Genomic DNA, 13,968 nt, shown 5'->3' with positions numbered 1-13,968 from the left:
CAGTCCTGCCTTGTAACACCACAATTTTATGCAGACACTAAGAACCCACTTCACTATCTGTCTAGCAAACATGGAGGGTAGAACCGGTGGCTTTTCTGAAAATGTTGTCTTGGGACCATAACTTCTTGCCAAGCTTAACAGATTTCTCTTCTGGGATCTTATGACTATGTTGTTCCCAACCTTGTTAATGATGACATACCCCACAACTGTTGACTGCTGTCCTGTCCTATTACCAGATTAAGCAGCATGACATCTACAACCTGTGCAGAGGGCTGGGAAATTACCAGGTGGTTAAAACTGTCCCCTTTGCCACAGTACCCTTTCATCAGTTCATCATCTGAGGAATGGGTGCCCTCCTACCTCAAGACCTTTATTCCCCATGTCAACAGAGTACTGGTCAAAGCTGGAGGGTGATGGCTCTATCAGGTTCCAAAGAATGTTATGAATCCCTCTGCATATCCCAGCATTCCAAGATGACCACCCGTGGTTTCAAGGGAAAGAGCACTGTAAACTGAGAGCTCTCTGCTTGAAGCAATTATTAACGGTGCATAATTCCCAAGAGTGATATGTAAATATATCATCAGGTGGCCAAGTCTAAATGACAAGAAATACATTCTTGGGGAATTTAACCAAACATCACATTTAGAAATAATGCAAGAAATGCTTAGCAGCTGGCATTTGGGCAACACTGAGTGGGTCATCAAGGACATAAACATAATGGGAGAGATGGCTAGTGTGTCTTATTCAAATACCTGGCATCCATGGCCCGAATAGATGCATTTTTATATGAACTGTTCTACTCCTAGTGACCAGAGAACTGATGCAAATATCACACCAGCTGGAATGAGGGATTATTAACCTTTTCTTGTACAGGACTATTGTCACAATCAACTGGACTTTTGGAAATTCCTAGTTGCAGTTCCAGAGAAGGGGCAAAGTTGGAGGGGATTGCTACAAGAGGCTTAGAAGCAACGTAAAACACAGAAGTAAAGATCAGATTAAAGAAATAAAAGACTGCCTTACTTTCAAATTTACTTTTGCTTTATTGCAATTAGACTTAAATATTCCCCCTGTAAATACACATTTATTTTGGCAAAAAAATTGGCAAGGAATAAAATATTAGTTTTGTTAAGCACTATTAATGAAAAACATTATAATATACATAATATATTAATTTTATCATTCAACGTGCAGTTCATTCTGATCAGTTTTGTAATTTCTTCCATTTCCAAAAGTTATAGAAAAAAGGTTTCTGAAAAAATATTAACTTGTTTAAAAATCTGTTAAAAAACATAAGGCCAAATAACAGACAAGCAAAGGCACAGTGTTCATGCACAAAGTCCCATGGAAATCAACAGCTTGTTTCCCCTGGTGAAAAGAAAAGTTTAGCTGCATCACAAGAGGGCACTTGCGGGGAACGGGAGACCCACAAGCACCTCCCATATCCTCACCCCAGCCCTTCCATGAGGGTGGACCGGATTGAGACAGGGAGGTATTCATTGCTTGCATTCACCCTTATATTTTTGTGCTTGTCTCCCTGTGATTCCTCTGTATACAAGGCAGCACCTATGATTTAGTAGATCATCTAATACAATTGATAATCTGTTGCATATTTCAGAAGCATGTAGATTAAATGATAACACCATTCCATATGCTTTATCTTTAGCTCATGGAGACATAATTGGCAGGAAAAATGCCAGTCCTGCCTTGTAAACATCCTTCCCACCAATCAAACTGTGAATCTGTTTTTGTCGTGATCTTGATTTGGTCTCCAGCTTTGAAACTCAAGTCCCCTGGCTGTTGTCCTTCAAATGGATATATTGCTGTCGCCATCATAGAATTGGCACAAGAGTTTCCTGAAAAAGAAAGAAACGCATTCAAGACCTGAGGCTATACTTGATTATAAACGGAGACTTTCACACAGTGGATAGCGCTAACATACCAAATGTCAATACCTTATGCTACAGAAAAGAGAACCTGGTTTCAATTCAGCACCTGCTAAGCAGTACAAAAATGGGCACTAAATATTATTAAAAGAATGGTTTACCCTGTTTTATAAACTGTCTTACTGCTTTCCTTCTTTTCCTTCTCTTCCACAATTGTTCTAGAAAATAGCACATTAATAGTCAGCGGCTGTAGCTGCAGTAATTTGAGGAAGGGGTGGTAATGGTGGGTAAGGGACTGTAGCTGTTCTGAAGGAGTAGATCACTGGTATGCAGTTTAGATAGAGTTTGTTGAACTTCCTAATATATTGCATTGAACTCACACAGTGTTATTACAGTGAAAAAATAAAGAGAGAAGTAGTTCAAAGGTCACAGAACATCGGTTAATTTTTATGTTGGCTGCGTATCTGTCAAAATATTTGCTGAGAACCAATACATGAAAATGTTTCACAGTGTCACGCTGTAAAACTGAACAGTAGGCAAAACCATTAACATCTACAAACAGACCAGGGTACTTCCAGCTGAAGATTGCTGGCAAAGGAACAATAAGAGTTTCAAAAGTTAAAAACTGGAGCGACTAGAAAACTGAACTCTGGCACAGTCTGAGTCTAAGGTCCTAAATCTGAGCAATACACCAACTCAAACTGAGCTGTCATCAAATTAACATGTAAAGAAGTAGTCAGGTTTTCACAGCATGCAGAAGAGCTGAGACTGTTTAACCCCTGGCCATTCATCTTCTATTGGAAGAAGTGAGCAGTGACTCATGAAAGCTCATACCCTGCCACAAATTGTGTGAGTCTTTAAGGTGTTACTGGACTCTTGCGCTTTATCCTGTAAACAGTTTATCTTAATTGGCCACACTGTTTAAGGGACCAGATTGGTAACTGACCAAATGAAAATAAAGTGAGATGACAGGCCTGATTCAAACACAGCGCTAGCAAAATCACTGTTGTGGGATCTGGTTATTCACATAGCATCTCATTTTAAACAGGTTATTTCAGCAAAGAAGCTACACAGGACATGTAGCCTCTTCACACCTATAGCAGTCAATTTAACCGAGATGTATAAATGAAAAGTCATTGTTACGCAATTTGTTCCACCACAAAAGGTTTTTGTTTGAATTCTAAAGAGTGAAAGGAAAACCCCTACACAGCTCACACAAGATGGTGCTACAGTGCTACATTCAACAAATATTTGAGCTATTGTGCTGTGATGATCTGTTAATAGGAAACTGGAAAACCAAACAGGTTATGGTGATCCTAATTGTGAGACCTGCATTTTCATTCTACTAAGTCCAATTTAACAGGAGAAGGAAATCATTTACTACTTAGATGGTCATGATAAACTACAGAGAGGGACTGAAAATATCTACCAGCTCCTTTTTATCTTGGAAAATGGGGGAAGGGGAACATCACTGACCCAAGTGCTATTTCAGAGACAGCCAACTTTTTCAGCTTTAGTACTTCCCCATAGCTAGAAAATGAAATTTCTGTAAGTGCAGTTTGTTAATTTAGACCCCTTAAGCAAGAAGCTGCTATGGGTTAATTCAGGGACCAAATTAACACAGCTTGGTTAATTCCAATGCTCCAGAGCTTTGTTTTGAAACAGCTTCCTTTCAGCACTTTTTTGAGGGGGAAAAAAAGCATAAAATGTCTCAAACCAATAAAAACCCAAATGGTCTCAGGAAATGCAGGTCCAGTAGTGATGGATTATTAATAATCACTTTCAATGTACTAGGCATACCCTTCAATTTTGATCAAATATGTGGAACAGCTTTTTGAACAGCAGGTAAGTTGCTGCTGTAAAATTGGAGGGTTTGTTTAGAATTTGGCATTGTGCTAAAGCTGAGAGCCAGCATCACAAATGTTGGAGTTGTACCAAAAGTACAGATGATATTTTATAGAGTAAGGAACAGGGCTATGGGAGAAGAAAGGAATATGGGCCTCTTTGATATTGTACCGTCCCTCAGAAGTTATGCTTGAAACACTGCAATATATTTTAAAATCCTTGCTTCATCCAATTCAGAGATCTTTGTGTACTCTAATGAAGTAGTATTAGTCACCTGTGGAGATCAAGCATCTTTCCAGGAGATCAGGCAAGGAATCTTGGCAGCTGCAGGCTTGTAAGTTTTATTTCGGTTACAAATGATAACCGCGCACACTGCGCTTCACCTAAAAAATTCCTCTGCGCAGGCCTGAAGGGCATATCCACACACACAACACACAACGCATCAAGTCCTGCAGCGATGGGCAAGGGGCGAAACGGCAGGTGGAAGGTGCCACTGGAAGCCGCAGTCCCGATCCTGCATGTAGGCGGTTCAGGGTATTGGTCGCCTGATGCTAACCCGGAGACGAAAGCATTTTTCGGCAGCACCCTGAACGACCAAGCAGCCTTATCTAGGGACAGCACTGCTTGCTCCACACGGAGAGGGGCCTAGAAAAGGTGGCCTAAACAAAGCTCGTCTCCCCCACCCCAGTTGGCTAGCCGCGGTCAACGGGCATCCTTACTTGCGGTCGAAAAATAACAACAAAGAAAAGGCATGCACCTGCCTCACAAAGTGTGCAAAGACTAAAGCTTGCGTGTTGGAACATCAGAACCATGCTTGACACAGTAGGCAGTGGTCGCCCTGAACGACGCTCTGCTCTAGTTGCCCACGAACTTCTCAGGTTGAATATCGACATAGCAGCTCTCAGTGAGGTCCGTTTCCCTGAGGAAGGTAGTCTTCAAGAACACGGTGCTGGCTATACCCTCTACTGGTCGGGTAAGTCAAAGGCTGAGAGCCGCCTTTCTGGCGTTGGCTTCATGGTCAGGAACTCCATTGCCTCCAAACTCGAAAACCTGCCAACAGGTCACTCAGATCGCATCATGTCCATGCGCCTCCCACTTCAAAACAAGCAGCATGCAACACTCTTCAGTGTGTATGCCCCAACCCTTCAAGCAGATCCTGCAGAAAAGAACAAGTTCTATGCTGATCTACGCAACCTCGTACGGAAGACCCCTACAGAGGACAAGGTGATCATGCTTGGCGACTTCAATGCCAGAGTAGGTAAAGACTCGGAAGACTGGAAAGGAGTACTTGGCAAACACGGCATTGGCAACTGCAATGACAACGGGCGCCTCCTACTAGAATTCTGCATGGAGCACCAGCTCACCATCACCAACACTATCTTCCAGCAGAAGAACAGTCTGAAGACAACCTGGATGCACCCACAGTCCAAGCATTGGCACCTTATCGACTACATTCTGGTGCGCCAGAGAGACCTTCGAGATGTCTTACACACCCGAGTAATGCCCAGCGCAGAATGTCATACGGATCATCGTCTTGTACGCTGCAATCTCCGTCTTCACTTTAAACCCACACCCAGGAGAGGAGGTATCCCTCGGAGGAAGTTTCAGGTTGGCAGCCTCCAGTCAGCCGAAGTTAAAGCTGCCTTCCAGGCAAAACTCCAGTCAAGAATTGAGGACCCCAGTTGCCCCACAGACCCTTCTCCAGAAGCACTCTGGGAACACCTAAAAACTACCGTCCTGCAGATCTCTGAAGAAGTCCTCGGGTTCTCCACAAGGAAGAACAAGGACTGGTTTGATGAGAACAATCAAGAGATCCAAGAATTACTGGCAAAAAAGAGATCTGCCTACCAAGCACATCTTGCTCAGCCCTCCTGTCTTGGGAAAAAAGCAACCTTTCGCGCTGCATGTAGCAACCTCCAGCACAAGCTTCGAGACATTCAGAACGAGTGGTGGACCAAGCTTGCAGAGAGAACCCAGCTGTGTGCAGACACTGGTGATTTAAGAGGGTTCTACGAAGCCCTGAAGGCAGTATATGGTCCATCATATCAGGCTCAGAGTCCCTTGCATAGTGCAGACGGCCAAGTGCTCCTCACAGACAAGGCATCCATACTGAACCGGTGGTCAGAGTATTTTCAGGTTCTCTTCAGTGCCAACTGCGTAGTTCAAGATTCAGCAATCCACCTCACCCCACTTCAACCGGTGAAAACAGAGTTGGATGAGATCCCCACCCTAGAAGAGACTGTTAAAGCCATCAAGCAACTGAAAAGTGGCAAGGCAGCGGGAGTTGATGGAATTCCACCAGAGATCTGGAAGCATGGGGGCACAGTACTACATAGCTCACTTCACAAAGTACTTGTCACCTGCTGGGAACAAGGCAAATTACCACAGGACTTTCGCAATGCAATCATCATCACCCTATACAAGAACAAAGGGGAAAAGTCAGACTGCTCCAACTACCGGGGGATAACCCTGCTCTCCATCGCAGGCAAAATCCTTGCCAGAATACTCCTGAACAGACTGGTGCCCACCATTGCAGAAGAACTCCTCCCAGAGAGCCAGTGCGGCTTCAGAGCTAACAGGAGCACCACCGACATGGTATTTGTTCTCAGGCAGCTCCAAGAGAAATGCAGGGAACAGAACAAGGCTCTGTATGTGACTTTTGTCGACCTTACCAAAGCTTTCGATACTGTTAGCAGGAAAGGCCTGTGGCAAATCTTGGAACATTTAGGATGTCCCCCAAGGTTCCTCAGCATGATCATCCAGCTACACGAAGACCAGCGAGGCCAAGTCAGACACTGCAACGACCTCTCAGAGCCCTTCCCAATAGGCACAGGTGTAAAGCAAGGCTGCGTTCTCACGCCAACTCTCTTTACGATCTTCTTTAGCATGATGCTTCAAAGAGCCGCAGCAGATCTAGATGATGACGATGGTGTATACATCCGCTATCGCACCGATGGCAGCCTGTTCAACCTGAGGCGACTAAAGGCATACTCCAAGACAATGGAAAAACTCATCCGAGAGCTACTGTTTGCTGATGATGCTGCACTCGTCTCCCACTCGGTATCAGCTCTGCAGCATATGACGTCCTGCTTTGCAGAGGCTGCCAAGCTATTCGGCCTAGAAGTTAGTCTGAAGAAGACAGAAGTTCTCCACCAGCCTGCACCCCAGGAAGATTATCACCCCCCCTGCATCACTGTGGGTGAATCAGTTCTGAAGACAGTCCAGCAGTTCAGCTACCTGGGGTGCATCATCTCCTCAGATGCCAAGATCAACAAGGAGATTGACAACAGGCTGGCAAAGGCAAACCGTGCATTTGGCCAACTGCACAAAAGAGTGTGGAGCAACAAGCATCTGAAAAAAGGCACAAAGATCAATGTTTACAAAGCGGTTGTGATGACAACCCTCATCTACGGCTCCGAATCGTGGGTTTTATACCGTCATCACCTGCGACTCCTCGAGCGCTTTCATCAGCGCTGCCTTCGCACCATCCTCAACATCCACTGGAGTGACTTTGTGACCAACACTGAAGTCCTCAAGCGGGCGGAGGTTACCAGCATTGAGGCACTGCTGTTGAAGACGCAGCTGCGCTGGGCAGGGCATATTTCTAGGATGGAAAACCACCGCCTTCCCAAGATTGCCCTGTATGGCGAACTCTCCACCGGTCATCGAAATAGAGGGGCATCAAAGAAGAGGTACAAGGACTCCTTGAAGAAATCCCTTAGCACCTGTCACATCAACCATCACCAGTGGTCTGACCTAGCCTCAGATCGCAAAGCATGGAGGCACACCATCCACCAGGCTGTCTCTTCCTTTGAGAACGCACGCATAGCTGGTCTTGAGGACAAAAGGAGATTGAGGAAGAATCGCACTGCTACAGGACCAACCCTAAATCAGACTTTTCCCTGCAGCCGCTGTGGCCGGACCTGCCTGTCCCACATTGGTCTTGTCAGCCACCAGCAAGCCTGCAGCAAACGTGGACTATTGCACCCTTCTTAAATCTTCGTTCGCGAAGCCAAGCCGAGAGAGAGAGAGACAAATGATTAGCTCAACTGGGCTGGTGGTGTGAACTGGTAAATTCTATGGAATTATTTGGAAAATTGTGGCACTTCACTCCCCCCCTACTCTTGCTCCTCACTCCACCTAGGTCTCCACTTTTGGCACCTAATCACCCCCATTCTTGATGCTCTTCCTACCTTCCCTCGGCCGCTGCTCTCCCTATCTCTCCCCCCACTCTTAGCACCACCACCCTTGCTTCTTTTCCTACCTACCCCCTTACTCTCAGAACTTCACTCACTCTATCATCCAAAGCCAGGGGGCCCTGCATGGTTTTTTGGCCTCCTTTCTGGCAAGCCTCACCCTCAAGATTGCCAAACTACTACTGCACAGAAGGCGGGCAGTCCTGTGCCACTGCTGGCCTCTGCACTCACCCTCTGCTGCTACTAGCCTCCTCACTGGTGAGCCCCCCCACCCAAGATCTCCAAGAGTCATAGCTTTCCTCTATATCATTGGGTTAGTTTTGTTTGCCTGTCATTCTCATTGATGCTGATGTACAACTCCGAAACAAATCCTTATGGCAAAATTGCACAAAACAGGGAAATGTTCCCTTTCTAGGGGAGAAGGTGGAATTGCACAGATCATAACGAGCAAGGCTTCCATTGGGTATAAGGGAGCTCACTAAATTAATCCAGATAGCTAGCTAGCCCTAATTTGGTGCTACCCATTACCTTTTACAGCACATTGGAATATAGCAGTGAACTTTTTTATGCAGGAATGGATGTGTGGCCACTGGTTGTTTTAGAGAACGTAAGTAGGAGAAATTGTTCCATCTAACACTTCAAAAGGAAAGTGGATGCTCATGTGTAGAGGCTGTGTGGCAGCATGTTTGCAATAATTTCTAGAAAGCATCCCATAGCCGATTATAAATGATAAAAGCAACACACTAGATCAGGGTGACTAATGGATATTTGTACCAGAAGATCCTTAGGCAGTAGGGATAATGTGGCATGTCTGTTTATAAGCCACGATGACATGCTCAACTTTGTAAATAGGAAAATATGAAGCTTTCCTCCCCCCCTCCATTTTAAAGTGGTTTATTGTAGCCTAGTCTCTTTCTCTCTCTTTTTGTGGCTTTCTGTTTCCTAATCAGGCTTGTGCCCTGTGTGCAACTAAAATAAGCATCCCTCTCAGAGCTTCCCTTCCTCTGCTGTTACTATTATAGATGGCCTTAATCTTATCATAAGGCAGGAAATCCCCAGGAAACAATTTCTGAGACTATTTTTATGATTGCTTTACTAGGATAATACTATTTATGGCCCTTTAAATCGAGATTCTTTTTCTGGCTTATACCAGAATGATAAGGAGGGAGGGAAATGCACCAATGGATTCAGGATCCTACTGGGAATAAATACCTTGAAAATGCACATGGCAACAGAGACAGCTGGCTACAAAGCACAACTAGGGACTGAAGCCAGGCTAGAAAACTGCGGGTTTTCAGGCTAGAAAACTGCGGGTTTGAGGTGTGTTTCAGTCCATTTTGTAGTTGGCAGACACTAAGAATGCATATCTTTTTTAGCACGATTAACTCATGGCAGTTGTACAATTTTCACAAACTAAACAAATATTTAGGGCATGAATAATGGCTTTCCTCGGGAATGAACATGGACTGCTGTCAAGAATCAACATGGATGAACTCCTCCTCCTTATCAACTATTCATTGCAAGCTTGAGACCTACTGCCAAGGCCTATAAGTTTATGAAGGCAGCAAATGACAGGCAGGTGCCTAAACCACCTGATGTGCATGAATAGCTCAGCCAAGGCTCTTGTGGAGGTTTGATGCTGCTAAATCTTAAAGGGAAGACCATACATTAATGGCTAATTCAGTATACAAACCACAGAGTTAAGGGCCAGGCTAAATGTGACAGCAGCAACCTCATTTATTATTCATGACAGCCCAGTTCAAATATGGTATGTGTGAATGAGGGAGACTGACCAACTCTAACATTGACAGCAAAGTGCAGCTGAGCTGAAGGAAAATGACTCCTTCCTCCACCCCCCTTCCCACCCCCCATCTTACCAACCTAAGGTACAGCACCAGAACTTGCAGCCTTACTCTCAATACCTAAAGTGAAAGAAAAGAGCCTGGACTAATGAACTGTGGAGAAAGTTAAGGGGTGAGGGAGTGTTTAGCTCCCTTCACCCACATCTTTCTTTTGGTAAAAACTGCATTTCTTCTGGTTACTTTATAGACGGGATGGGGCCATACACAGGAATCAAAAGTGAAGGCTACCACTGCGGCACCTAGTTTGGCCCTGCACCATTGTGACTGCACTGCCAAAAACACTCAAGCCTCATATGTTGCTGCAGCAAATGCATTGGGGAATTTCTGCCAGGCAAGGAAGCTTTGTATGTACACACAGAGGCATGTGCAAGAGGGGTCAGAGGATCTCTGAATGCTATGCTGATGAAAAGCATATCAATTTATGGCTAAACGGAGACAATGTATCTCCCTTTACATGCAGGGCCCCTCTCACTGATAGGAACTATGGTGCTGAGAAAGAGGAACCCAAAATAATACATGTAATTCCTCCTTCTTGTAGTGTATTCGGTTTCTTCCTCTGCCTTTTGAACAAGTGGAAATAGAATTTAGGCTGCTTAATTGGGATCTTAATTTGAATTTGAGCTGTGTGGTAACCTAGCCCATACTATTGCGTTTTCAGTCTGGTGGAGAAAGAAAAGCATTTCTAAAGAGTGATTCTATATCTCATGGGTGATGAGGGTAGCAGGCATAATGCTTGGAGACTCTGACAGAAAATGTGCATTTGGAGATTATGACGTGATTGGTTGTGGTGGGAGCTACAAGTCTCTTTTCTCCAGTACAGACAGTGTAAATAAAAATGATATTTTTGTAACTGAATTGGATTAATAACCATGGAGATGTAGGGTCGTTCCTGCTGTCTGTTTAAATCTCTTTCAACATCTGTTCTTTTAACAAAGATAGATATGCGGTCTTGGGATTTGTCAACACTATAGGTTTACTATAGGTCACTTCTGAATTGAGCAGGCTTTAATCAGCAACTATGACCTTGATTTATTTTGCCATGGGTGACAGGGCTGGGCACACCATTAGGCAAGGGGAAACTATTGTTTGAAATGGAAAGTTTTAGGAGCTCTGAAGGAATTGGGAGCAGGGGCCTTAAGAGCCAGACAGAAATAGTACAGCTCTGCACCAGCTACCAGTGATATTTGAGAAGATAGTTGCTGCAGCCACTGGTTATCAGCGACAGCAGATGAACTGCGGGGCTCCTTTCTTCCTTTAGCACTCAGAGGAGCTTTCACAGTCGTTAATTATCAAAAAGTCTGTTGCGTGACGGACAGCCAGACTGACTGAGATTCAGAGTGAAGGGAGGAAGAAGCATCAGAAAGACAAGACCTTGGAGCTTCAGGATACAGTTTTAGAAAGAGCCAAAAGATTTTATTAAAACCATTTCTAGCCTGCTGTTTGCAAAGGCTCAAGGCAGCAAACAACCAAAATCATTAAATATAACATTTTGGACTAAAAAAAAGTAACCCTCAAGAGCTCTGCCCATGTCCCGCCCCCACAAAGACAAAACACTGCAATGTTACCCTGAATGCCAGTGCACACAGAAAAACCTACAGAAATACATTTGATTAAATATTTGATTTAAAAATACATTTTTAATAAAAATACATTAGTAAAAATACATTTGATTTAAAAAATAAAAAATAAAATAAATAGTAACAAAAATTCCTTCTGGAACAGGGAGGCCTTCCAGGCATTATTAAACACCAGCAGAGAGGGCAGGTGCTGTTGCTCTGTTTCAGCAAAGTCATTTCATAACTGAAGAGCAACATCAGAGAAACATCAACTGGTAGCTACCAGGTAGACTTCCTGGGATAAATGACACTGCCAGCAGATGGTCATCATGCATCACAAAGATGCAACTTGAGCCTGCTCTGTCCCAACCTATCTTAAATGTCAGTTGGGCAGTGATGAGAAAAGGGGAAGGACGAATCACCATTTTGTAGGCAGTAGTTGTGAGGTGGGCCACTGCAAGCCTTAGATAGTCCATATCCAGGATTTGAAAGCACTGTTGAATGATGAGCTATTCGAACTTTCTCCCACAGTTAATATCATTACGCTACTGCCAGGAAGAAAGTAGATTCCTTTGAAATGTAGTGTTGGATGAGAGTTTTATGAATACTGTAGACCATTGAAAAGACAAATGAATGGGTTCTAGATCAAATCTCCCTAGAAGTTAAAGTGCCTAAACTGAGGCTATCATAATTTGGTGATATTATGACAAGACAAAAATCACTGGGAAAAGGTCAGGCAACTGGCTCCCTACCTGTCTCGCCCTGACTGAGCCACTGTAATCCACGCAATGGTCACCTCTAGACTCGATCACTGTAACTTGCTTTACACAGGGCTGCCCTTCAAACTGATCTGGAAGTTACAACTTGTCTAGAATGCAGTGACTCAAGTCCTTATGGGGACACCGATAATTGCACATTCCACCTGGGCTTTGCCAGGTTGAGTACTGAGTCAGGTTCAAGTTTCTGTTTTTGACTTTTAAGGCCCTAAACAGTCAGGGATCAATGTACCTATGGGACCCACTTTCCTGGTATGCTCCCCACAGAGCACTACGCTCAAGAGATCAACACTGACTAGAAGTCCCTGGTCCAAAGAGCGTCGAGCCGTTTTCTTGGCCCTGGCTCCAGCTTGGTGGAACTCCCTGTCTACTAACATCAGGGCCCTGTGGGACTTGTTACAATTCCTCAGGGCCTGCAAGGCAGAGATATTCTGCCAAGTATATGGTTGAGGACAGCAACAGGGTTTTTATTTTTAGCAACTTTTAAAAATAATGGTTTTAACAGAAACCCGTTTATTAACTATTCTCCCCTCTCCCCCACCATGTTAATATAAATTGGGGGTCAGAAAATGTTGCACTATGGAGCCAGGCAGATGCTAGGTTTTATGGTTTCATATATTAAATTGTTTTAATGTATTCTGCATGAATTCATTATACACTGCTCTGAGCCGGCTTGCAGAGAGGGCTGTATAAAAGTTTGGTTAAATAAATAATGCTAGGAAAAGTTGAAGGCAGCAGAAAGAGGAAGACCCAACATGAGGTGGACTGACTCAACCAAGACACAACAAGATATATCCAACACTGTTAAAAAAAACAAGCTAATTTTTCCTTAATGTTAAAGTGATAAAAGCATGTGTGAATTCTCCAGTTCTAGGTCTATGCATGGAATAATGGTAGAATTTGGATTATAAATAACATAATCACTTATAAACAGTTTGTTGAATTAAACCCTGCTTGGAGTTGACCAAAATGACAATGTTGTAAGCACTTACCCACTGTGGCAGAGGAACTGGGAAGCTCAGAGTACCTGGGAAGTTCAGGATAAAGTTTGTTGGGTGCTCTTACAGCTGTCAAAGAATCCAAAACATGTTTTAAGAATTCATCTTACTTTGATATTGTGAGACTATAATTAGGGATGGACACAAACCTGGAAATGGAAGTTTGTCCTAGTTAGTGGTTCATGGGATCTTACGAACCATGAACCTTCACAAACCTTCCTGTTTACTGAACTGGTTCATTTCATAAGGTTCATGATGTGGTAGAATGGCCCGTGGGCTAGAGATGCCAAACTCTCAGTGAGTCTCCAACTGACTCTCCTCTACCTGCCCTCGAAGTTTAGTGAGGACTGGATTTAGGTGAGCTGAGTTACAGCCCCCCAAAGCAGGTGCCCCTAGGAAAGTACAGCTGCAGTTTCAAGAGTGTGATGAATGGCTCCCTTAAAAGCTAGAGACATCAAACTTGCAGATCTGCCTAGTATGCCTCTCTACCTGCCCTCTAAGTTTGGTGTGGATTTGCTTGAGGGGGCGAATACTGCCCACCCCCTCCTCATAGATATTGTTGCTGTAGATGGGCAATCTTTCTCCTTGGGTCTGGGAAGTGATCATCTACTCTCCTTCCCATGGATGGCAGGGTTTCAGGAGGATGTTCAACCCTTCCAGTTTGGTGTAGTGGTTAAGTGTGCGGACTCTTATCTGGGAGAACCAAGTTTGATTCCCCACTTCTCCACCTGCAGCTGCTGGAATGGCCTTGTGTCAGCCATAGCTCTGACAGAGGTTGTCCTTGAAAGGGCAGCTGCTTAACAGCCCTCAGCCCCACCCACCTCACAGGATGTCTGTTGTGGGGGAGAA

The 13,968-nt window shown here is 44.2% G+C and overlaps 1 protein-coding gene across 1 annotated transcript in view; it reads right to left on the bottom strand.

Moving 5' to 3' along the window:
- Positions 1 to 1,023: 1,023 nt before the first annotated feature.
- Positions 1,024 to 13,968, bottom strand: part of SH3YL1 (SH3 and SYLF domain containing 1) — a 44,487-nt gene continuing 31,542 nt past the window's right edge. The window contains exons 9-10 of the mRNA XM_060234708.1: positions 13,114 to 13,188; positions 1,024 to 1,856 (exon numbers count right to left, since the gene is read on the bottom strand). Of these exons, the coding sequence (XP_060090691.1) occupies positions 1,663 to 1,856; positions 13,114 to 13,188 (269 nt within the window). The 3' untranslated portion in view covers positions 1,024 to 1,662. The remainder of the gene's footprint in view (positions 1,857 to 13,113; positions 13,189 to 13,968) is intronic.

The sequence above is a fragment of the Heteronotia binoei genome, chromosome 1 (assembly GCF_032191835.1).
Source record: "Heteronotia binoei isolate CCM8104 ecotype False Entrance Well chromosome 1, APGP_CSIRO_Hbin_v1, whole genome shotgun sequence".
NCBI lineage: Eukaryota > Metazoa > Chordata > Lepidosauria > Squamata > Gekkonidae > Heteronotia > Heteronotia binoei.
This window is presented reverse-complemented; position numbering and strand designations above follow the sequence as displayed.